The sequence below is a fragment of the Rhinatrema bivittatum genome, chromosome 4 (assembly GCF_901001135.1).
Source record: "Rhinatrema bivittatum chromosome 4, aRhiBiv1.1, whole genome shotgun sequence".
NCBI lineage: Eukaryota > Metazoa > Chordata > Amphibia > Gymnophiona > Rhinatrematidae > Rhinatrema > Rhinatrema bivittatum.
Window position 1 is genome coordinate 63,227,168 of NC_042618.1, and position 26,196 is coordinate 63,253,363.

The 26,196-nt window shown below is 46.1% G+C and overlaps 1 protein-coding gene across 6 annotated transcripts in view; it reads left to right on the top strand.

Annotated features, from left to right (window-relative positions):
* Nucleotides 1–26,196, top strand: part of ARMH4 (armadillo like helical domain containing 4) — a 257,111-nt gene that overhangs the window by 16,223 nt on the left and 214,692 nt on the right. For 3 of the 6 annotated variants that reach the window (XM_029598228.1, XM_029598233.1, XM_029598232.1), the window contains exons 1-3: nt 3,370–4,749; nt 16,574–16,789; nt 20,982–21,191. In XM_029598228.1, the coding sequence (XP_029454088.1) occupies nt 3,444–4,749; nt 16,574–16,789; nt 20,982–21,191 (1,732 nt within the window). In that variant the 5' untranslated portion in view covers nt 3,370–3,443. Of the gene's footprint in view, nt 1–3,369; nt 4,750–16,573; nt 16,790–20,981; nt 21,192–26,196 lie in introns of those variants that run through there. The other 3 variants (XM_029598229.1, XM_029598231.1, XM_029598227.1) reach the window with 2 other exon arrangements.

A 26,196-nucleotide genomic window follows, 5' to 3' on the forward strand; every position in this document is an offset into this window, starting at 1 on the left:
TCAGGCTGGAGGTAACCAGATGCAGATGTTCTAAGGGGGCGATAATCAAAACTGCCTGCGTTAGTGCCCCCAGAAATATTACCCAATGAGATATTGCTCCTGCTTTCTCTGCATGCAATTTTTCCCTCCCTCCACTCCAGAGAGAATGCCTCCAGAATCCATGGGTAAAAGTATGCAGGTTGTAGAATAGGCATCCCTTTACAAGCAGACAGATTGGGCAGTTTTCAAAGCCCCCACTTTTGTGGATAAAATATGGTTTTACCTGTGAGAAGGGCTTTGAATATTGCACCTCCCCATATAGATATTTAAATCTAAGTCTCATTCAGAGATGGGATTATCTATGTTCTATGCAGCCTTGTGTACGTGTGCAATATACCAGAGGCGCCCTAGAAACAACTGAAATAGTAAAGAACTGCAGAAGCTAGATTTGCTTCCCATCTCACACAGGGCGGGGGGGGCTATACAGATCCAAGATATAGGAATCCCTCAACTTGCACTGAATGCCTGCCACTTTTTTTCCCTTGCCAGGCTCCCAATTCAGTAAGCACCGTCGGGATACCTAGGTACCCATGCAACACTAATGGGTCATTACCTTGATCCCAGATGAGCTCTACTGCTGCATTACCAGATATTGTTTTTATTCTAGTGAGAAAGATCCAAAAAATCCCATATCCCAGTACTGTTCAGCTTGGAGAAGAGACGTCTGAGGGGAGATATGATAAAGCTGTTTAAGATTATGAGAGGTCTTGAACGAGTAGATGTGAATTGGTTATTTACACTTTCGAATAATAGAAGGACTAGGGGGCATTCCATGAAGTTAGCAAGTAGCACATTTAAGACTAATTGGAGAAAATTCTTTTTCACTAAATGCACAATAAAGCTCTGGAATTTGTTGCCAGAGGATGTGGTTAGTGCAGTTAGTGTAGCTGGGTTCAAAAAAGGTTTGGATATGTTCTTGGAGGAGAAGTCCATTAATGGCTATTAATCACGTTTACTTAGGGAATAGCCACTGCTATTAATTGCATCAGTAGCATGGGATCTTCTTAGTGTTTGGGTACTTGCCAGGTTCTTGTGGCCTGGTTTGGCCTCTGTGGAAACAGGATGCTGGGCTTGATGGACCCTTGGTCTGACCCAGCATGGCAAGTTCTTATGTTCTTACTCTTTTGCAGACAGGGTGGGCTTACTCTGCCAACTTACAGGTAAGACACCACAGTCTTGCTCTTGAGGTAATGAGAAAGTTTAGTTCCTTTGACTCAATAGCTCTTCTAAAATAAGCTTTCTGTTCAGTCTTAACAAACAGTAGGAAGTGACTTGTACTGAAGCTTCCCTACCTATTGCTTTGGGATGGAATGTATGAAGCTTGGTCCCCTGGTTTAACTGGAAAGGAATGAGAAGCCTTTGGGAATATCAGGCTTGGTGTGTTTGTTTTTGAAGAGCAGAGATTCGAACTTTGGCACTGCCTGCAGTAGGGTCTTCAAGTATGTTCTTCCCCTGACCCAAAAGAACCCTTAAGTCCATTTCATATCTCTGAGACCTACTGGGATATTTATACTTAGTTGTTTTGCTGATTTTAAGAGAGGAAACAGCCCCACAGGTTGCCACATGGTTTTTCATCACATTTTGATCAAACACGCTGACATTTTATTGTAGCACATGCACCCTGTACAGTCTAAACATTCAGTAGGTTTATATTTATACAGTTGACTTTTTTATTCACTGTGGGGCAGATTTTTAAAAAATACACGAGCGCGTACTTTTGTTCACGCACCAGGTGCGAACAAAAGTACGCTGGATTTTATAAGATACACACGTAGCCGTGCATATCTTATAAAATCCGGGGTCGGCGCGCGCAAGGGGGTGCACATTTGTGCAACCTGCGCGCGCCGAGCCCAGCACGAGCTGCATGTTCCCTCCGAGGCCGCTCCGATTTCACATGAGCACTGGTGAAAGGCTGTGGCTAAAAAAGAGCCCTGGATTTTCAATAAGGCAACTTGACTTGCAAAAGCCCTTTTAAAATCCTTTTCAAATCTATTCTGAGGACTCTTTGCAACTCTGCACCCGATCACCAGTTAGGTGCTCAGAAACCCGGGTTAAAAAAAATCACCTGGGCGCCGTGGCTAAGTAGAGAGCCGTTAGTGTACAGCTGGAGGGAATAATGCGCACTGAGCCTCGGGACTTCCCTTGTGAATATTGCGTGGCAGACACGAGGTGCTCACTCGCCCACTATATGCTCTGTTCCTGCAGCCTCCCTTTGGAAATGTCTTACATGGACACAGCACCGAGGTGCCATTCTGGAAAGCCAAGCAGGCCCAGTGTCTGCTTGGCAAAAGTAATATGGTGCCAGGCCCCCGAGGAAGCTGGACCGGGGGGGGGGGAACGGGACTAGGTTATATTGAGGGGGAGTTCAGAGAGCATGTGGGGGAGTGTAGGGAGCAGTGCTTCCTGCGATCGGTAGCAAGGGAGGGGGGAGGCTCTGAGCACGGACGGTTTGGCACCTGTGTTCAGAGCAGTTTTGAATTTGAAATCCCTGGTGGCCTGTTGGCTCAGTTAGACAGGACCACGTAATTGGGTGGAGCTTAGTGGGTGTTTGTGGGCAGCGTTGGCGCGAATAGCTTCATTCGCGCCTCTCTGCTGCTTCGGCCGCTTCCCTCTCGCCCGCCCTGCCGATTTGTTGATTGTACAATGGTTGGTTTAGTCGCAGCTGGGGGCAACGGCGGGTTGCCCGAGCCTTTTGGGGTGCAATGTTATTAATTCAGCGGAATTGACTTTGTTCAAGTTGTATTATACGGACGACTGGGTGCAGCTGTCAACTTTGGGCCTCCTTGCTGGGAGGTGGCAGGGGCTGTGATGTAAGTTCTAGAATCACAGGAACTTGGCTGGCCTGGTTGGCCAACGGTGATCATCTTGCTGGGAGGTGGCAGGTGGTCGTTTCGAGTTCTTAAATTCGGCATTCTGGGCTCGGGCACCTGTTGTACAATAAAGCTGCGGCCTGTTTGATTCCAATTCTGTTTGTGTTTTTGTGGGGGGGGGAGGGGAGTTTAAGGAGGGAGTTGCAATGGCAGGAGGAGTGTAAGTCCTGGGTACCCATATTATTAGCTTCTGTAATTTTGTTTTTAGGGTTACATTTTACTCTGGGAAGGCATTCTGCGGTGTAAAATGGTTGTTGCTTTTAGCTGCTGCTGCAATCAGAGCTTTGTAATAATGTTTCCTTTTTGACTGGCTTTTCTGCATATTCAAGGACTTGTTGGTTGCTCAGCACACCATGCTAATCTCTCTGACAGAAAGCCATGCAAACTACTTGAAACTAATCGTTACTAGAAGATAATAAAATGTAGAAGAGCAAAACCGTGCAGGCTTTGAGCAGCTTTGATAATAACGGCAAGCAAATCAATCCTGCCTGTAAGACTGTGTCTTTGCTTCCTTGAGATGCATATAAGTAATGCATGCGTTTATTTTCCCTTCCAGGATTTAATCATCTGCAGCAGTCTGCAGAGGGGTTCCCCGACATGAAGAGATCAACGGGCTTGCACATTTGTGTGTTCCTCTTTAGCGTCTGGCTCTGCTCCCCGGCTTTGAGATGCGCCACCCTGCAGAAAAGGGAGGCGGGCCGCCCGCTGGAAACCTCGCTGCCGAAAAGGGAGCTCGGAGAACGCGGCGGGAGAGAGAGCGCCGGCGGCTTGGAAAACCCCTCCGGCTCTTCCGCCAAGGCAGTTTGGACCGCCGTGTCCGAGGATCCTCGTGGGGCCTCGGCGGCACCCTCGGGGGCGCCCTTAAACCGCATGGTCGCCAGGGGAGCGAAACCCCGCGCCCGTTCTCCCACCCAAGGGGGCCTCGGTCAGAAGAGCGCCGATGCTCCCGGCCCCACGGTGCCCCTGTCTGCCGCGGACGGAGAAGGACAAGATAAAGGATCCATCGGAAAGGAAATGCTAACCACATCTGTAACCACAGCATCCTCTTCAGGCCCTGAGGTGTTTAGTGCCACTGCTGGCAAGGAAGAACCTGCTTTTACCAGGCCTTTGTATAATCACGTTTTTACAGTAGGCGGTGAAGGAAAAAGGAAAAAAGATGGCCCTAGTTCTAAACATTCATCTTCGCCTCAGTTTAACACGGAAGAAATGTTGACCACTAGTCCAAGGACCGGATTCTTTAAAACAGTGCATGACCAGTCTACAATATCTCTGCTGCTTGTCGACCAGAAAATGACCACTGAGAATGGTGTCCTTTTATCAAGTATGGTGAGCCCAGAAGAGCTGACGGCTGTCAAACCACCAGGGGCCGAAGCCTCACTCTCTCTGGAAATGGATGATACGACCAGAGACAAAATTATAGCTTCAAATGTTTCAGTTGACCTGGTATTCAACGAAGAATGGGATGACACAAAAATAACGTCAGGTCAAATAAAACACACCGAACATGGGCACGCGACACAGCTTCGCCACGGAGCCGTGGATGCTGACCAGGCTGGTGGTAGAACAGCAGCGCCCCTGATGGGTCCTACGGATACGAGCACACTGAAATCGGAAGAGAGTGCCAGCCCTGGTGCAGCAGAAAGTTTGCCGGTAACCCTGCAAGAAGGGGAGCTAGGAACAGCCCTCACTGGACAAGGTATGGAAGAAGCTAGTAGTACACCCCAAGGCACACTTCTGGTGCAGCATGAAGAAAAGATTTCCAAGGCGCTGCCAGACACTGTGGCTTCTCTCACAGATGCAATGCTAGAACAGCATGATCCAACAAGAGCTATGTTCAAAGGTAAAAATCCTGCTTACTGCCTAATGCTAGTGTTAACTTTAAAGAGACGTGACTTTCTGTAATTCAGATTTACTGCATGCTATAGCATGTTGGGAGAGGGCTACATTTTAACTTCCAGTTAAAAGAGAAATGATCAGGTTTTATTTCAAGCAGCATCTGTCCTGCGACTCCAGCTCTCCCGTTCTCAGGGTGTCAGCGGTGAGCTGAAAGCTGAGCATTTTTTGTTTCATAGTGACTGACTGGGCTGGGTGCTTTTTGTTTCTGTTGCTGCCAGGCCACAGTGTCCAGACCCCCCCTTCTCTTCCTGACCCTCCTGTCGCTGGGGTCCTCCCGCTCCCTGGCACTGGCTGCGGTTTCTGCTGGCCATTCCCATTGTTGTACAGCTGCGGTAGTACAAGGTACTGACTGAGCTGCTGCTAATACTGCCACCTCATGCTGTCAGGGTCAGAAGGAGAAAACACAGGGACTTTGCAGCATTTGGGGACCAAACTGGAGGCAACTTAATTCTGGTAGTGACCAATCGGGCACAAGAATGCAAATCTGGGGACATCTGGAAACCTTAGGGGGGCGGGGGACACACCAATAGTTAAATTCATCAGCGGGTCCCCCGGCCCCAGGCTGTAGGGAGGGGAGCGCTGATGGCCGGTCAGCAGTGCACATACCAGAGAGATCAGGGAGCTCTGGTGTGTCAGCTGGTGCTGATCCATCTTATCTCGGGCCATTAAGGCTCTGGTTAGGTGGCAGGACAGCACGTATTTTGCTGCTATAGTTGCTCTTTCTCCTGCTTCCCCCAGGATGATTACAAGGTGTTTTTTTTTTTTTTTGCTTATTCTTCTGTGGGAAGTCTTTTTTATTTATTTATTTCTGTTCTGAGAAATCTGCATCTCTGATATCTTTGTATTTTGCACAGTCTATAGTAGAAAATGTCTTTCTGTTGCCTTTTTGTCATGTTTTGCATCACATGCAGAATCGGGCTTCTTTGGGTTTCTCTCCTGCAGCGCCTCCCTTCCTCGGCAATGTGGGAACAGATGGGGAGGTGTTGGAGAAGACACATTGGCATCTCTGTGATCCCAGGACTCGGCTGAGGGCTGAGTAGGGGAGGAGAAAGCAGACTCTCTCTCTGGAGCACATGTTGGGGAGCAGTGGTAAATGCTGAAAGAAAGGAGAGGCAGAGAGAGGTTGAATGCTTGTGGGAGGTTCAAGAGGGGTTAATGCTGGAGTCTCCAACAGTGGCTAACAGGGCCAGTGCTAACTTTTTTTGCTGCCCTGTGTGAACAATTACTGTGCTGCCCCCACTCGTTCATTGTCTATCCCGGGGCCATAAAAAAAAAAAAAGCCCAGTTTCCTCCAGTGATACAAACTTTAAAAAGCTGACACCTCCACCCCTCTCGGAGCCCGTGGCTAGGGCAAGAGTATGAGATGCCCTAGCAAACCTTATAGCCTTGCACAGCATCCCTCCCCCCAATCTGCCCCCTCCCCGGCCTGCTTCACACACAGTTAAGATTTTACATGAAAAATATCAAAGTACAGTATTCTGAGGTAAAAATGTCTCTTACATTATATTTACATGCACTGCTGTGATGCCAACCAGAAATCCCTGCAAAAACACACTTGGAACCCATATGGTATTAGACCTACAACATGTATTGTGTGTGGGCTTGGCCCTCCGAAAGCCCTAAAACACTTCTATTAGAAGAATACCTCACCTCAGCCATACAGAATAGAGCAACCATAAAATAGAAATCCGAGCATCATAAAACCTGAACTGGAAAACACAAAAAGCCAGACTCTCTATGCAGCGCAACAATAAAAAAAAAAAAAAACAGAACATAAGAAATTGCCATGCTGGGACAGACCAAGGGTCCATCAAGCCCAGCATCCTGTTTCCAACAGAGACCAAAACCAGGCCACAAGAACCTGGCAAGTACCCAAACACTAAGAAGAACCCATGGTACTGATGCAATTAATAGCAGTGGCTATTCCCTAAGTATAATTGATTAATAGCCATTAATGGACTTCTCCTCCAAGAACTTATCCAAACCTTTTTTGAACCCAGCTACACTAACTGCACTAACAACATCCTCTGGCAACAAATTCCAGAGCTTTATTGTGCGTTGAGTGAAAAAGGAATTTTTTCCGATTAGTCTTGCTAACTTCATGGAATGCCCCCTAGTCCTTCTATTATTCGAAAGTGTAAATAACCGAGTCACATCTACTCGTTCAAGACCTCTCATGTTCTTAAAGACCTCTATCATATCCCCCCTCAGCCGTCTCTTCTCCAAGCTGAACAGCCCTAACCTCTTCAGCCTTTCCTCATAGGGGAGCTGTTCCATCCCTTTTATCATTTTGGTTGCCCTTCTCTGTACCTTCTCCATCGCAACTATATCTTTTTTGAGATGCGGCGACCAGAATTGTACACAGTATTCAAGATGTGGTCTCACCATGGAGCGATACAGAGACATTATGACATTTTCCGTTCTATTAACCATTCCCTTCCTAATAATTCCTAACATTCTATTTGCTTTTTTGACTGCTGCAGCACACTGAGCCGATGATTTTAAAGTATTATCCATTATGATGCCTAGATCTTTTTCCTGGGTGGTAGCTCCTAATATGGAACCTAACATCGTGTAACTACAGCAAGGGTTATTTTTCCCTATGTGCAACACCTTGCACTTGTCCACATTAAATTTCATCTGCCATTTGGATGCCCAATCTTCCAGTCTTGCAAGGTCCTCCTGTAATGTATCACAGTCTGCCTGTGATTTAACTACTCTGAATAATTTTGTATCATCCGCAAATTTGATAACCATCACCATTCCTCAAATATCAAACAATAAATTCAAGAAATATAATAAATAAAATTCAAGAAATATAATAAATACATAATCATAGTAAAAACAATAATAATATTTCAAAAACAGATGACAAAAGATTGAAGAAGTAAAAACTCACAATTTTTTTAAATGACCCAAACACTAATAAAATATTTGAAAACAGCAGTCAAATAACACCCAAAAAATAAAACTAAAAAGGATTTTAAAAATTCCTGCTCTCCATACCTGTGAACTTTTGATTTCCAGTCGCCCTGAGATAGTCGTAGATTAGAGGGAGTAGGATGCACAAACTTTCTCCTCTCTGTGTATATAGATAGAGCTATCTACACACACACCCCCTCTCATTCATTCACACAACCATGCACCCATGCAGGTCATTCATTCACACACCCATGCAGGTCATTCCTCCTCCACTGCCACTACTGCCAGCCTGTACCTTCTTCTTTGGGAAAGCGGCCATTCGGCAGCTCTCACAAGATGAGAATACAGGAAGTACTAGTACCACGAGTGTTGAATTACCACAGAGCCAGCACAAGAGGAGGAGCTTCAGGATGGGCATCATTTTCTTCTCTGGCCTTCTGCTTCTTCTGCCGTCCCAGGCTACTGCCTGTGGAACTGATCCCACCGCTGGTGGGATCAGTTCCACAGGCAGTAGCCTGGGACTCTTCCTGCTCCTGACGCCACCCTCCATGATGTGCCGCCCTGTGCAATTGCACGGTTTGCACATCTGGTGGTGCCAGGTTAGGTGGTCAGTCCAGGTCACAAATACCCACCAGATCTGTAAAATAGATCTATTTCTTATTACTCCCAGAGATAGCAATGGTTTTATCTAGGCTTCCTGGCTAATAATGGTTTATGAACTTTTCCTCCAGGCACTTGTTCAAACCTCTTCTAAACCCTGCTATGTTAGTTGCCTTTACAACGTCCTCTGGCAACAGATTCGACAGCTTGATTGTGCATTGAGTGAAAAAGTACTTTCCACGATTAGTTTTAAATCTGGTGGTTGTTAGTTTCATAGAGTGTCCCCTTATTTAAGTACTATGTAAAAATGTAAATAACCATCCTTTATTTACCTGTTCCACTCCACTCATGATTTTATAAACTTCTATCTTGTCCTCTCTCAGCCATCTCTTTTTCAAGCTGAACAGACCTAACCTGTCTCACGGGAGCCAACATTTCAAAATGATTGGGGTGCTAAACTGAATACAGATGATACCTCCATGAACCCAGTGAAGAAATCTCAGTGTCGGGAGTGCTGAAGCACCCACTGCACCCACAGAGCTGGCCCTTATGACCCGTGTAACCTCTCTATCAGCCCGATACTGTAAAACCGCGGGAGAGCGGACGAACGCCCGCTCTCCCGGCGCACGCACCGGCCCTTTGCCGGTGCGAGCTATCCAGTATGCTCCAGCATGCAAATTAGGCGACGTGGTGCAAACGAGGGAAAGGAGGCGCTAGGGACACTAGCGCGTCCCTAGCGCCTCCTTTTGGCCTGGAGCGGCGGCTGTCAGCGGGTTTGACAGCCGACGCTCAATTTTGCCGGCGTCGGTTCTCGAGCCCGCTGACAGCCACGGGCTCGGAAACCAGACGCCGGCAAAATTGAGCGTCTGGTTTTCGGCCCGACAGCTGCGGGCCGAATTCAAATTTTTTTTTTTTTTTACTTTTTTTTACTTTTGGGGACCTCCGACTTAATATCGCTATGATATTAAGTCGGAGGGTGCACAGAAAAGCAGTTTTTACTGCTTTTCTGTGCACTTTCCTGGCGCCGGAAGAAATTAGCGCCGACCTTTGGGTCGGCGCTAATTTCTTAGAGTAAAATGTGCGGCTTGGCTGCACATTTTACTTACTGGATCCCGCGCGCATACCTAATAGGGCCATCAACATGCATTTGCATGTTGAGGGCGCTATTAGGTGCCGCGGGTGGGCCGCGTGTTTTCCTCCCCTTACTGAATAAGGGGTAAGGGAAAACACGCGTCCAGAGCAGGCTGACAGTGCGCTCCAACGGAGCACACTTTACTGTATCGACCTGATTGTAAGGGAGCCAGTCTATTCCCTTGATCATTTTTGTCGCCCTCTGCTGCAAGCAATGCAGTGTAACCTATGGTTATAACATATATTTGGATGCCTGTTTTGTGAGGTGATGTAGCTCCCCTTTTAAATTTGAGCTGCAAAGGAGCAACCACAAGGTGCTTTTCACCCGTTACTGGGGATGGAGAAACAAAAAAAAGAATCAGTACTACAAGGCTGTGAGCACCACATCAGCGGTGCCCTGCAGTTTTGTGGCCAGAGTGTGATCGCTGCCGTGGGATAAAGTCCGCAGGACATAAGTACTGCAGGAGTTTTTCAATAAAATATTTGCAAAGAACGGCACTGAATGCTTACGAGAGAGGCTGCTATTGGGGCAGGAGGACTTTTGCAAAACGCTGTTCCCTTGGGAATTATGACTGTGCGGCACATTGGAGCTTCTGTTGATGTTAGCTTGTGGTGATCATCTGGAGAATTTGTATTGTGCTGAAAGAAACCCCTGAAAATGATTTAATTGGTTGTGGCTTGTGCAGGCCAAGGGATAATCCTTGTTAGATTAATAATGAACAGCATAAAATTGAGCATGCCATGCCTTTTTTTTTTTTTTTTTTTTTGTAAAAAAAAAAAAAAAAAGTCTTTGTTTAGTGCCAGAGACCTGTACTGGGAAAAAAGAAAATCCCTCTTGTCTGAGTATTGGTACAAAGTTATTGAGAAGTATCTTGTTTTGCCTAGCGGTGAGCAGTGATCCCCGTGTGCTTCCTCAGAGAGGCTGAACTTGCTGGGTCTCCTTTCTCACTTATTTCAAGGGGATCCCTCCCCATTACCTTTTCTCCAGTTTTTTTTCATTTCAGATTTCACTCTCCATCCCCAGCCTATGGGGCAGCAGTAGCTGAATAGGATTTTCCATGTTTTGTTAACCAGTTAGAAAGTGGGAATAGTTTTATACGTGGATCCCTACAGGGCGAGAAAACAGGGATTTTTGGGATGAAGTCAGTCTTCAGCCTAGTAGTGCGAAGGATGCCCATCACGGTGAGCGCAGGGAAGCTTTCGCCCCACAGACTGTTCACAACAGCCTGTCAGTTCTTTTCTTTTCCGGGGTTTGCATTCGTGTGAGCTTCTGTGACTTTAAGCATTTCTACAAGAAGAACGGTGCACGGGGAAATTGACACAAATGCATTAAGTTCCCAGGTGCCGGATGCCCTGGGTCCTCCTCCAGTGTCACTAGGTCATGATTCCTTTATCTGCCTCTTGTTTTCTCTATATCACCTCCTTTGGATGGTAGCCGGCCACTACCAGGCTGCCAGCACTGACCCGCTTGGTTTCTGGGCAGCTGTAACCTGGCCTGCTTCTGGCACCAGGTTGTGTTTTCCTTTATCTGCCCCTTGTTTTTTGGCCAGATCAAAGGGTGGGAAAATTGTCCCCTGCTGCCTTTAGTTGATTAGTTTCACGAGGTCCCAAAATTTAGCTGCTGGAAAAATGGGCAGTTGAGGAGGTTGGGGGGGGGGATAGGAAGGGTGAGGTGGGAAGATACACATATATTAAATTGTCAAATGTGTGCATTTCCCAGCGTCTAACGTGAGCTATGGATGAAGCAGACACACCTGGGAACTTCTGAAATTAGCAAGGAGGGGAGGGGGGGTGAGAACTTTCTCTGCCCTCAGACCTTCTTTTCTCCCCTTCCCTCCCTCATTTTTTCTTTATTTTTTTCCCATGAATGATTCGCAGTCTTCTCCATTCTTCCCTCCCTCTTAGTCCAATGATCCCAAGTTCTCTACCTGTGCGAACTTGCTCTGAGAATCCCCAGTTCTCTCCCTCTCTGCTCGATCCTCGGTCTTCCCTTTTCTCTTTCCTCACTTTTCCCCCACTCCCCCATCCCAAGGGCCATTAAGTCCACCTTCCTCTTGGTGACCCCGTTTGCTGCTGCCGTCTCTTCTCCTACCCCTCAGGCCCTCAGCCAGGCTCCTCCGACCCCATTATGGTGCTCCTACGAGCTCCTCCTGGCTGACTGACTCCTCTCTTTCCCTTCCTCTGGGCCATGCACTGTTGCTTCCCTGAGGCTGAGCGGTTGTTTTGCCAAAAATAAAGTGCTCTGCGATTGTCCAGCTGATAACCCTAGGGACATTGCTAGGCATGGGGTCATGGGGATGGTATCCTGGCACGGTCTTCCCTAGGTCTGAGCGCATTGCCACTGTTGTTCATCCAGCACCAGCCAGCTTCATTTACATTTATTGAATTTATAGATCACCCAACACAAATAGGCCTGGGCGATGAACAATAAAACATACATAATGATAAGAACAGTGGACAGCAGACCTAATCCCAAGTCTTTTGCACCACAGCAATACAGGCTGAACCACAGAGGCAGCTCCAAAAAGGTTACATTTTTATACATAAATGATATCGTTTCAAAAGGTTTTTTTTTCCCCTCTTTTCATGCAAATAGAGCCCACAGTCTCTGGAAGGGCTGAGTAAGTGATCTGAAAGAGGTATGTAGCTCTTTTGAGATCCAGAAACAGGTCTAATTGGGAAAAGTTATCGCAACAGTAAAAAAAAAAACCCCACTTAAAAGGATTGCTTTCTTTCATTGTTAATGTGACAGACTGAGAGATATCCGCAATTGGCAGCTCTGCCATTCTGCTCTTAAGTTAAATTGTGTTTGCCACCTCTATTTCAGAGCTCTATCCCTAGGAAGCCCTAGGGAAGCCCTCCCAACGGACCTGAGAACACAACAAAATCTAAAAACATTCAAAAAAGAACTAAAAACCTGGATGTTTACAAAAGCCCACCAAAACTCCTAATGACCCTATGCTAAAACGACCATACCAGAATATACCAGCCTATACCTGAATGACTCTTTGAAAGAATATATACTAGAATGACTAAAAAGCCATGTTAACAAATGTATGATTGTAGAAATCGATCCTTTGTAAACCGTTGTGATGGCAAAACCGAATGACGGTATATAAAACTCGATAGATAGATAAATAAATAAAGTTTAGGAACATTTATTATTTCCACTGACTTGGCACATAAAATATGAGCAGGTCTGGTGCCTGAGTGAGCCGAGTGCTCTTCTCTCGGGAAGCGTTCAGAGGGAATTGTAGGTCAAGCAGAAGGTGTAGTAGACCTGGGTCCAGAGGCTAGGAAGATCTGCAGGTGTGTGTAGCTGGGTAAGGAGGAGTAGCCTAGTGGTTAGAGCAGCAGGCTACAAACACACTGACTCTCCTGGTGACATTAGGCAAGTCATTTTACCCTCCACTGCCTCAGGTACATACTTAGGGCCTAATTTACTAAGCATTTCTCCCATAGACACAAAATGGGAGAACAGCCTTAGTAAATCTGGCCCTTAGCTGTAAGCTCCCTGGGGGTCAGAGAAATACCTACAGTACCTGAATGTAATCTACTTTGAAGTGCCAACAAAACCCCCAGAAAATAAAACCAATTAAATCAGTTAATGAGGATACTCCCCTTCTATCTGATAGGGTCATTTTTTTATTGTGTGATGTGCGGTATTATTAAAATTAGGGGAAGAGGAGGAGTGTGGGTGGGCTTTGGGCGGAGTTATCTCCCGGCAGCGCTGTGGGTGATAATTTGTTTTTCATATTATCGCCGGCAGCACCACGGGAAATGACTACACCTTTTCCCGTGGCGCTATGGGGGTGAAACTGCACCACTGTGATGATGCCGGCTGCCCACTATCGCCCCTCCCCCCTTTTTTTCCACTACACATCATTCTGCTGTAAATAGGGCAGAAAGATGAACCTAGGGGTTAGTGATCCAATACTCACAATTACCAGGAAAAATAGATCTCACTCTGAGAATATATTCCAACCATTTATTTTCTGGTATTACCGGCAATCAGAATATTTATTTATTTAACAATGTATATACTGCATAACCAATGAAATTTACAATAGAAGCAGTTTACAGATTTAACATACATAATAAATCCAACATAAAACCAATTATCTACAATACAGCATTACATATACAAACTACCGACTGCTACCACTGCACAAATCATAATCCCAATTCTCCACAACATCAAACGCCAACCTTAAGTCAGCTGGCACCCTCCTCTGAAAACTGGGAAGAAAACCAATGAGCCTTAAGTAGTTAACAAAATTTCATGTAAGTCAATTAATTTCTAACCAAGACTGGTAAATTATTCCAGGCTAGCGTGACTGCTGCTGTAAAAGCAGGCGTAGAGCGCCTGCGAGATTTAAATGTGATAGAATAGCGAAAATCGCTGAACAGACCAGGGTGCCTAGGCTTGCCCAGCTACGCTGAGTTAGTTGTAAAAGATACATAAAAAGATCAAAGGTACATGTGCTTCAATCACTGTCACTGAACGCAATTATTACTTCTCATATACCCCTAGTCTCTCTTCTCTTCAAATGACTACAGGCGTCACAGCTTGTTGCATAGTATCTCTTCTCCAAGAACAGGACTTAGAGCGTCTAACACAGGAAACCTTGTTCACTCCACAATCCTCTTTTCCTAGCTCTCATCCGGCACTTCCGGATGTCCTGGCTGTCTTTTTTTTTTTTTTTAAGGATCTCCACTCCAAGCTCTTCTCACACTGTAGACTTCTTGCTACAACTCTACTCCACCTCGAGGACTCAGGTCATGCCCCCCCCCCACCGTTTGTCTCTCCATGAAGAGACAACACCACACCTTGGATCTTTCCTCTTGAGAAAAAGCACTTCACACATCGGGCCTTTTCATTTGAGGTGGAAAAGCTCCTGCAGGGCCCTCTCAACCGAGAGGCCACCCCCAAGCTGAGCCCACTCCATCTTGATACTCCTCTGAAAACCCCTGTCAAGATCCTTTTATACCGGCTGACAAACTCTTTCTACAGGACCTTGCTCCTCACTCTTCTCTTCCCATTAGCACAATACCAACAAATTGGGTAAATTTACCAACATGAGTGCCATCTAGTGGTCATTCCGAATATCACACTTTAACAGTTAACTTATTCTATGACATTATTACAATATATAGCAGCATTCAAGTGGAAGCCAAGCAGTCTCCCCCACTCAGAATTTTTCCTAGGGATCTCTTTAGTGGCGAAAAGGGCTCCTTGATGGGAGACCCATCGCATAAACACTCAAAAATGAACAGAGGCCTAGGTCTGTCTTTATTTTGGTATGTACAATAAATTATGTGAAAAATCTGAGCTATTTTGGCACTGCTCTTTCATTTATTATCTGTTACAGTTTATTTTGTTAAATAATTTTGATAGGCAGGAAAATGCTATAGACTTTAAGGCCAATATTCAGTAAGCTGGCAAATGGATAACCTGTGCCTAACATTCGGCGGGATAAATGCCCCACTGAATATACTCACTAAAGTTATCCAGGTTCATGTAGCTAGATAACTTTAAAAACCTAACTGGGCTATGTCTGAATATATAACCGATTTAGGCTTTAAAGTTATCCGGGTACGAGTACGCAGATAATTTGCTACCTAACTGATATATTCAAATTATTTCCGGTTTAATGGCAACTACAAAAAAAAAAATCCTAGCTGGCCCGATCCCTCACCCCACTAAAGGCTTTAGAATGAGGAGGGGCATTGTGCACGATCCCTCGCCCCACTAAAGGCTTTAGAATGAGGAGGGGCATTGGGCGCGACCCCTCACCCCACTAAAGGCTTTAGAATGATGAGGGGCATTGTGCGCGATCCCTCGCCCCACTAAAGGCTTTAGAATGAGGAGGGGCATTGTGCACGATCCCTCACCCCACTAAAGGCTTTAGAATGAGGAGGGGCATTGTGCGCGACCCCTCACCCCACTAAAGGCTTTAGAATGAGGAGGGGCATTGTGCACGATCCCTCACCCCACTAAAGGCTTTAGAATGAGGAGGGGCATTGTGCGCGACCCCTCACCCCACTAAAGGCTTTAGAATGAGGAGGGGCATTGTGCGCGACCCCTCACCCCACTAAAGGCTGAAAAGACTTTTCAGCCTGATGAGTAGCTCCAGCCACTCCCCCCCCCCCCCCCCCCCCCCCTGCAATTTAAAAATCAACGTCTGGGCTCTTTGTCCCCTTCTTTGTCCCCCTGCCTCCACCCATGCAATGCAAGCCCCCTGCCTCACCCAACACCCCCCAAATCCACTTGAGGTACCAGGTAGGGCGCGTGGGTTCGTGTGGACGTGGGTAGGAGGCCTGAAGGGGCCCAGAGCCCTGTGCTTGTCAGGCTAAAAGACCTGCAACTTTAAAAATGATCTGTTGGGGGGGACTTGGGAGCAATGTCCCACATTATTTTAAAGCCTTTACTGAGGGGAGTGTATGGGGCGGGGGGAAGCGGTTGGGGGAACGGGCTGGCTGTCCTGCTAGGATTTAAAAAAAAAAAAAAGTTAAAAAATTTGGGGGTTGCTATTTAACCAGAGATACTTTGAATATATCTCGTCAAGAAACCAATTATCCAGGTCCACATACCTAGATAACGGTAGATGTGCTCCGAGGCAGTCCTAGAGATATAAGGCTAAGTTATTCGGTGTTGTCTGGCTATCGTCTAACTTGGATGCAAAACTCTGCTTCACCTTGGACTGCTCACAAACTGCCACTGACTTATACCTGGATTCACTTTTTAGAAACGTTTTTAAGCATCATTTTCCTAGCATATCGGACATATTAAGGCCAGATATCAACTGGTCAACATGGTTTTTATGGATTATAAGAAAACCTTGTTATACACAATAATTTGCGATAATCTGTTGCTCATGAGAATATATCAGGCAGTGGTGCAATGTATGCATGTTACAAGGCCGATTGCATGTGCCAAGACATCTGTATATAGTGCAAGGATTTATTGGGTTGGACTGTATTAAAATATGCTGAGTCATGTTCTTTTAAACACCCATTGCCCTTGTTTCATGCCATTAATCATAAATGATCACCTAAATGATCAAAGAGCCTGTGTTATGTCTCAAAGTGAAACAAGGGTGTTGCTATTGCAGGTCCAGGTCAAGAAACAGGAGAGACAAGTCAAGAAAGCATTGTAACCCTGACATCAGTGCATCCTACTACTGAGGAGACCACAGAATTGCCAGGCCTGACGGATGCAGGAGAGACTGCATCCGAAACGCAGACCATTTCTAGCATTAGCCAGCTATGGAAGAAGAAACCAGAGTCTGCAGCTGCTCTTACCTCTCACACAGCCTCTCCCTCAGAAGGTATGGTAGAGTTGCACGAGTCCAGAACACCAAGATTTATTCAACAAAATATTATGCTGAAGAATTTAATGTTAGAAATATACAGTACCTTTGTAAACGTTGTAATGAAGGAATACAGTGAAGATAATCTTTCTGAGAGAATTATTAGAGGAGAATCCAAAACAGATGTATTTTTGCTGCGTTATATTTAGAGGACATTAACCATTCTTACGGGCTGATACAGTAAAGTGCACTCAGGCAGAGCGCCTTGTTAGTCCCCATTTGGCCGCGCATTTTCGACGCACTATTTTTACCCCTTATACAGTAAGGGGTAAATGCATATTGATGAGCCTATTAGTTAGTCCCGCGCAGTACAGAAAGTAAAATGTGCAGCCAAGCCGCACATTTTACTTTCAGAAATTTTGGCGTTAATTTCGGCCGGCACCAGGGAAGTGTACAGAAAAGTAGAAAAAACTGCTTTTCTGTACACCCTCTGACTTAATATCATAGCGATATTAAGTCTGAGGCCCCAAAGGAAAAAAAAAAAATCTGCCCGCGGGTTGTAAGATGGACGCTCAATTTTGCCGCCTTCCGTTTTCCGAACCCGTGGCTGCCAGTGGGTTCGACAACCGCCGGTAAAATTAAGCGTCTGCTGTCAAACCTTTAGTGGGGTGAGGGGTCGCGCCCAATGCCCCTCCTCATTCTAAAGCCTTTAGCCTTTTTGACAGCCACCTCTTCTGTCAAAAAGGAGGCGCTAGGGACGCACTAGTGTCCCTAGCGCCTCCTTTTTACCAGGTGTCCTAATTTGCATATTGTTGCTTCCTGAATCGCACGCCCAGGAGAGTGGCCTGGGCGCGTGTTGGGAGAGCAGGCTCTCGCTGGCTCTCCCACGCGTTTTTCTGTATCTGCCCGTTAGAATTAAACTACTAAATGGGGTTAATAGAAGCTCTTCATAATATAGACAGTCCCATCCCATGTCCAGCTTAGCTCTGAACAGTAAGAGGTCATAGGAGAGATGATCAGAAGAGTTTATAGGATCAGATCTTTGCATTTGACCTTTGCCCTGATCCAGTTTTTTTTTTTATCGGCTACCAGTCAAAGGGCCTGGTTTCTGTTTTAACCCATTTGTACAAGAACATTGGTATCTGACAATGCTGTGTGCTGCGAAGCTCACAGGTCATCCAGTTGTAAAATGATGATGTATTTTAACTCCATTGGTGTCCATTAGAAATGTCTGTCTTGAAGTCCCAGCCATTACACACGAGCAGGATGTAAAGTTGTCCCTGAGCTAGCTGACTTGGTAGGTCTTCCTTCTTCTTTAGGGAGGCTCCAGTTTTGGGATGCTGCCAGCATGTCCATTTCCCATCCCATTGTGGGAGACGGAGGCCATGCCGACATCACTACCCACTCTGTTGCTGCTTTCTCCAGCTCTAGGGTTCGAGCAGCAACAGATGGTCCTCTTCAGGGCAAACTATTTCATGACCGGCTTGGCTGGAGACTCTTGTGCCCAGCCAGGCAGGAAGTTTTACCTGACTGGGCATCGCGTTATCTTGAAATGTGAGGTTTCACTTTCGTGTTAACCATTGATGTGGCATTTCTTCTTGCACGTGGTGAATTATACACTGGAGTTGGGTGACTGCTTAATCTGTGATGTACTTCTGACGTATCCATACACTTATCCCTCACCTCCACCTGCAAAAGAACAACTTTGGGCTTGTTAGCATATTTATTGCAAGCCAGGGGTGTAGAGGGACAAGTTTGTGGCATGTGATTTTGTCATCGTTCCATCAATAGAACGAGAGATAGAGAGGACCAGTTTTACAAAAGCCATTGAGTCGGGAAAATTGGGCATCGGAAAACTGCCCGCTCTTTGGCTGGATAAAAGTACATATGGCCAGCACACAGGAAAATTAGGCAGGGTTTGTCTGGGGGGAGGTAACCACACGTCTCTGTTTGCATTATCAGAACTATGTGTGGGGTTTTTGTTTTAACATACAAACATAGAAATGACGGCAGAAGAAGACCAAATGGCCCATCCAGTCTGCCCAGCAAGCTTCACACACTTTTTTCTCTCATACTTATCTGTTTCTCTTAGCTCTTGGTTCTATTTCCCTTCCACCCCCACCATTAATGTAGAAAGCAGTGATGGAGCTGCATCCAAGTGAATATCTAGCTGATAAGTTAGGGGTAGTAGGGGTAGTAACCGCCGCAATAAGCAAGCTACACCCATGCTTATTTGTTTTACCCAGACTATGTTATACAGCCCTTATTGGTTGTTTTTCTTCTCCCCTGCTGTTGAAGCAGGGAGCTATGCTGGATATGCTTGAAGTATCAGTTTATTCTTCTCCCATGCTGTTGAAGCAGAGAGCCATGCTGGATATGCATCGAAAGTGAAGTATCAGGCACATTTGGTTTGGGGTAGTAACCGCCGTAACAAGCCAGCTACTCCCCGCTTTGTGAGTGCGAACCCTTTTTCTTCTCCCCTGCCGTTGAAGCAGAGAGCTCTGCTGGATGTGTGTAGTATCAGTTTTTTCTTCTCCCCTGCCGTTGAAGCAGAGAACTATGCTGTATTTGCATAGAAATTGAAGTAGTAACAGGCTTATTTGGTTTGGGGTAGTAACCGCCGTAACAAGCCAGCTACTCCCCCCTTTGTGAGTGCAGATCCTTTATTCCACATTTCCTCTTGCTGTTGAAGCTAGAATGATGTTGGAGTCACAGTAAGCATGTGTACGTTTATTGAATAAGGGTATTGTCTCCAGGTATTAGCCATCATTCTGGCGAGTCACCCACTCTTCATTGGCGGCCTCTTGACTTTATGGATCCACAGTGTTTATCCCACGCCCCTTTGAAGTCCTTCACAGTTCTGGTCTTCACCACATCCTCCGGAAGGGCATTCCAGGGATCCACCACCCTTTCCGTGAAGAAAGGCATCCACCACCCTTTCCGGGAAGAAAGGGAAAAAGTATCTATAGAAAAGCAGGTGCAAATCTCTGTTGGAACATTTCCCCTGGGCATCTTTCAAAGGGAAAATAAGTACTTTTACCTTTTGAGAATGGGTGAAAGAACGCTTGGGCTTTGCAGCTACCCATCTGGTTTGCAAATTATACCCTCAGTTGTTAGCCCAGATTTGCTGAAATGTCATAGCCTATTCACCAACAGACCTCGTTCCCTCTATCCAGAAATCATCTACAACCCAACATCAAGGGAACTCCTTACTACGTGGTCAATGTGCGGTGGCTTTTACCCAGGACAACCCTTTACGTGGTTGTCCTATTACTCAGCCACCGTAATTTATTCTTCCATGATTGTATTCAAAAACTGCTGGTTTTTTATTTTTACTATTTTTTGTTTTTTAATTTTTATTTTAGTTTCCTGTGCTCCTTCTTGCTCTCTTCCTCTCCCCCGGCGTCTTGTCCGACCCACCCGCTGGTTTTCACTTCTTCATTACTATTTAGCTATGAGCTGGAAGGCTATTAATCGCGTAATGCCACTCACGTGGGTCCGGATCCGCCCGCCCGACATTGGCCTTGGTACTGCCTGCTTCAGGGGCCGCGGGGGCACATTATGATGCGTCTGAAATTCGGGTTCACCAAGACTGAAGCACATCAATTTTTGTTTTTCGTATACAACATCATTCATGTGTGCTTCAGTCTTGGTGAACCCGAATTTCGGACGCATCATAACGTGCCCCCGCGGCCCCTGAAGCAGGCAGTACCAAGGCTAATGTCGGGCGGGCGGATCCGGACCCACGTGAGTGGCATTAAGCGATTAATAGCCTTCCAGCTCATAGATAAATAGTAATGAAGAAGTGAAAAACAGCGGGTGGGTCGGACAAGACGCCGGGGGAGAGGAAGGAGCACAGGAAACTAAAATAAAAATTAAAAACCAAAAAATAGTAAAAATAAAAAACCAGCAGTTTTTGAATAAAATCATGGAAGAATAAATTACGGTGGCTGAGTAATAGGACAACCACGTAAAGTGTTGTCCTGGGTAAAAGCCACCGCACATTGACCACGTAGTAAGGAGTTCCCTTGACGTTGGGTTGTAGATGAAATGTCATAGCCGGCATGAGGTAGTCTGTCTGATTTATAGCCGATGTACACATTCCTGTGCTGGTTGTGCTATAAATCTGATTTCTGAAATTTCCTTCTCTGCCAGTCTCCTCCTTAAAGGTGATTAATGATTTAGGTGTTCTTTTTCTTGATTTGAACAGGGTTGAGCACAGTCCTGGGGCAGGATATACTCTCTGCTGTCTCTGAAGCCGTAATTTCGCCATCTGAAATAAGGCTCCGGATGGAGGAGACGGCCAGCGTCGCCATGGCAACGTCTGCATCTGTATCCTCTGAATATACGGCTGCGGTTCCGGCCGTAAGACGCCTTAGTACAACTGTGGCATATGGATTGGACAAGCTGGAATCAGAAGGTACATACTTTTTTTTTTTTTTTTTTTTTTTTTTTTACGCAAGTGGGAAGGATTTGGATAGTGCAGTTTGCCTGGAATTTGAGCATTTTTTTTCTCTTTAGCTATCCTTGGTTCCCAGGCAACAGCTGCATCTTCTTCTAGATTGTTTCCATTACACCAATGTCCTGCATAAGGCTACAATTCTGGTACCTCACTTTCAGCTGGCTAGGGAAGGATGTACAGATGCCATCCATGGCACGCCATAAACCATTTGCTTTGGGCAGTGCAGGAAAAATGGAGTAGGCTTCCTCTCTTAGAGAGTATGTTGATGTTCTGTTCCTTGAGTATGGAGCCCCTTTTATCCCCAAGTTATGGTTTCCTGGGAGCCTTTTCAGCAGCACTGACCTGAGATGGTGAGAAATTTAGATTTTATAAAGCTAAGCAGCCTCTTCCCTGGCTAATATCTGAATGGGGGCCTCGAGGGTGGTGGTGTTGCTAGGCATGGGCACGCTCATAGCTTGTGCCCCGATTCTGTTGGGTCAGTTCCCTGAATCTCAAACAGCTGTTCTGTCTAGTGCTCCAGCCCTTCCCATCCAGGCAGCCCTAGACAGCAGAGAATTTTTCTTCATCAGTGGTTGCTTCATATTCAGCTGTCCCCTTCCTGTCCTCCCAGGAGGGAAGGGGGTGAGACTGGAACAGATACTGCAGGCAGAGGGGCTGAGCGCACTGTTAAACCCACAGTCGTGGGATAAATAGGCGCTAATCCCCCTATTGCATTAGGGGGTGGATTAGCGCCTTTTAACCCGCATCGGATGCGGAGTGAATGTAATAGCGCTCATCAGATGTAAATGCATGTGAATGAGGCTATTACTCATTCACTCCGAATGCAAAAAGATAAATGTGCATCTGAGATGTAGCAGGCGTTAATATCTGAGCGCATTGAAAAGAAGTACAGAAAAGCTCTTGGCGGCGTCCTTGGATCCGGAGGGCTCAACGAAAGTTCCCCAGGAGAGTATGACTCTCCTCTCGCCTGCTCTCCAGCGGGGCTTGAAACCCTCAAATCAGATGCGATAAAGGTAAACTCTGACATTAAACGTTGTCCGAAAGCATTATCCCGGTCGGGTGGGTAAACCCGAACTTTTCCTTTTCTCTTATGAGGCATTATCCTTAAGAAAAAGCGCGAAAGCTTAAATTTAGAAATCTCAGATTCCGGAGCAAACTGACTTACAACCTCTCAGGGCGCCATCTTGTTTGATAAATAAAAAAAAAAAAAAGAAAAGCAGAAAAAACTGCTTTTCTGTACTTCTTTTTTTAAAGTAAAAAAATAAAAATAAAATAACTTGGCATCGGTTTTCATAACCGGCCGTCTGCCAGTAATGAAAATGGTCGCCGATAAACTCAACGGCCAGTTTTTATTAATGGCAGACAGGCAGGTTATGAAAACCAAGGTCGAGTTTACCGGCGTCGGTCTTCATAACCGACAGCCGCGGCGCAAACCCCTAATTTCCATATTGCATGATGCCCCCCCTTGCGGGGGCCATGCTGCGTTAAAAAGGCGGTGCTGAAGTCAGCTCCCGCTTTCAGCGCACATAATTGCATGGGCCTCAGAATGTGGAGAAGGGCTGGACAAGAAAGGTGAGCAATAGTTTTCGGTGCTGCTCTGTTTGCTGTGTCTCATCCCCCTTGTTTTATCAGGAGGAACGGGGCCTGGACTAAACACAAACCCAGCCATCACCTGTGATCCCAGAACTTGGGCTTAGCTGAGGGCAGAGTGGGGAGACAAAAAATAGGAGCACAACCCGAGAGCTTAAGTGAGGGGAAGGAGAGGAGGTAAACGCAGAAAGAGAAATTAGGTGAAAACATGGTGAATGCTGGTAGTGTTGGGGGAGGTGAGGAGGGGGTGAATCTTTGGAGGTGGGGGTCATGTTTTGAGGGGGTTAATGTTGTGGATGGCTCAAAAGTGATGAATTTTGGGGAGATGAGGAGGAAGTCGAATGCTGGATGGAGCACAGAAAGGGAGGTGAAGGCTATTTCCTTCCCCATCTCCCTGAAATCAGCAATGCAACTTGGGCTAACTGTGGTGATGAGAGAGAGAACCAGAGTATGTGGGTGCTTGAGAACCATGGCAGAGTGGGGGAATTGTGTGGGGGAGTGCAGGTGTACAGTGCCTGGGGGGGATGCAAAAGAGTTGGTAATGGGGTGCAAGAGAGAGTCAGAGGGGGAGGATCTATGTGAAAGAAATCCAGAGGTGTTAATGGGGGTGAAGAGAGCAGGAAATGGTGTTGGGGTGTGGGTGGTGCAGAGCTACTGATGGAGGGTGTGTGTGTGTGTGAGAGAACCAGAGGTGGTGAAAGGGGAGGGAGGCAGGACTTAATTTGTAGAGGAACGGCCTGGAACGCAGTTCCAGCACTTCTTTTTGGTCTTAAGAGACAGAGCAGCAGGAGTGATCCCCTCTCCTCCAGGCAGCCTCAGGGAAGAGAAGGGGAGGCGGGGAGCCTGGAGGAACACAGAGAAGAGAGCAACCACTCTGCTCCCTAATCCAGCCCCTCCCCCTATCCTGTACTGCAGGAAACAGAAGGGGTGATATTGACACAGACTCAAAAAAAAAAAAAAAAAAAAAAAAAAAAGGGTTTGAATTGGCACAGGTTTGAAACTTTTTTGAGCAGAAGGGCCAATTGCCAAGGCTTCAGCCCCGGCCTTGATGAATGGCACTGCTGCTCATAAATCTCAAACTTGTGCTAATTCAACCCCTTTTTGTGTCCATTACCGAGGGCTTCATTTCTGACAGAATAACCCAGACCCGAGAAAGCAGACCAGAGCCAGGAGTGTACATCAAGTCTGGCTCCCCTGAGGAAACAGAACAGAGCCCCTTTCCACAGGTCACACCTGACTCTGGTCCTGTCCATCTCACCCCCCTCCACAGTTCCACTTCCTTTTTGTCTACATATTAAGCCGTGGAGGGAGGGTGACAGAACTAAAAGTGGTGACATGGAGGATAGTGACAGAAAGCTAGAGGTGTTGATGGGGCGAAGGGTGGAGAGACAAAGGTGTGATTGGCTCATCCTCAGTAACCACATCAGCTCCATAAGGAGGCAAACTGCTAGGCACACCAGGAACTGAGCCTTTCTTCCTTTCCCGATTTGGTGCCTAAACACTGCTACAATTTTGCACTTCTCTACTTTACCTGCTCAGACTGTTCCCAATTTGCCGCTGGGGTCAGGAAGACCTCTGGCACTGGAAGTGATGTAATCCACCGTAATCCCATCAACTCCATAGGGAAGTAGACTGCTAGGTGGACCTCGCCTAAAGGCCCTTGTCTAAGGGTCTGCTCCTTTATGGGACCTTGTTTCCTATTGCATTTTCTGTAAGCTCGCTATTAAATGAATGCATGGAATTGTTTATGTTCTAGATTGTAAAAACATATATTCACAGTTATTAACATGGATGGATTTGTTAATTATGCTTTCCACAATTCCGGTGATGAATAACCGTGGTCAATATGCTGACTTTTCTAAACATAGGTACTCCCATGGCATGAAGCAGGATTTGGTATATCCTGAGAGGGCTTATAGCAAAATACTTAGTCAGAAAACAGGTACCCCCTCAACAGGTATCAGTGTGGGATACATAAATACACATTCAGTAAGAAGTAAAGTAGAGTTCCTGGTCAACATTATTGATAATTACAATTTAGACAATTACTGAATCCTGGTATTATGAACATGATTCAATATTATTAAACCAGTTATGTCCATCAGGTTGCCGTTATCTACAACAAGCATGTCCAATTAGGTTGAGGAAATGGGATGTTGATGATTTATGGAAAATCAATCCAGCCTAAAAGTATTGAAGTTAAATCTCATTCTCCTTACAAAATATTGGTTGCAACTTTTGGTAAATGGACTATTTTGTTTGTTGTATTGTCTACCATCTGTGACCTTAGAGGTGATAATGGAATTAGATGAATTCCTTGCCAAATTACAGTTAAGTTAGATGGCCGCTTGCTCGTCGGAGCTCCTGTTGTTTCTTTTGCTAGAAAAGGATTTTCACCGTTATTATGCCTCCGAAGCGCAAGGGGAAATTGAGGACATACCCTCCAACGCCCTCTCTCCCCTCGGGACAAAGAAAGATCACCAGGTGCACTCACCTCGCTACGAAGCAGGAGAAGCCAGTCCCCATTGCTGAAAACAGAGGAGAAGCCTCCGTTTCGCCAGGGGAGCTTACACTGAGCCCTCCAATGCCGAGATTGCCTCAGGTGATATCCTTGTTGTCACCGCTAGAATCTGCTTTGGAACCCGCAAACCTACAGGGTTTAGCGCGAACCATGGAGGGAGCAGAAGCAGCTGAGACACCCGGAAGTGTGACACCTCAAGGAGCCATGGCAGGCCTGAGCAGTGTTCTGAGTCCAGAGGGAAACCAACTAAATGGTGGTAAGACTTGTTTTACCTATACTAGTAATCCCAGTTTGTCAACAACACCGGAGGATGTCACCCGGAGAATACAGCAGGGGCTAGCTATGCCTCCCAAACCACCTGTGGTAACTTTGGATGCGATTTGGGAATTGCTGGTCCAGCAAAACTTGGCAATCCAGGGGACTATGATTCAAATCACTCAAATTTCTTCACATTTGGACTTGGTGACACAGGACCACAACCTGCAATTGTCTGAGCAAAAGAATAAAGTACAGCAGATGGAAATAAATATTAAAGAGGTCCAGAAATTACAAATGACTATAGTATAAGATAATATTGCCTTAAATAAAAAGACTGAATTTCTGGAAAACCGCTTCAGGAGGCTAAATCTAAGGCTGTTAAATTTCCCCAAAGTATTGGGAGAGTTGCCTAGAGCGACTCTACGCAGATATTTGATAGAGGTGTTACATATTGCCTCAGAAGAGATACCTGCATTTAACAAGGCTTATTTCCTTCCCTTTTCTCGATCACAAGGAGATGGTAATCAGAACCAGTTGGACTTGGGGAACTTGACAGCTTTTTTAGACTCTTCGGATGCAGAGATTGTGGGAAGA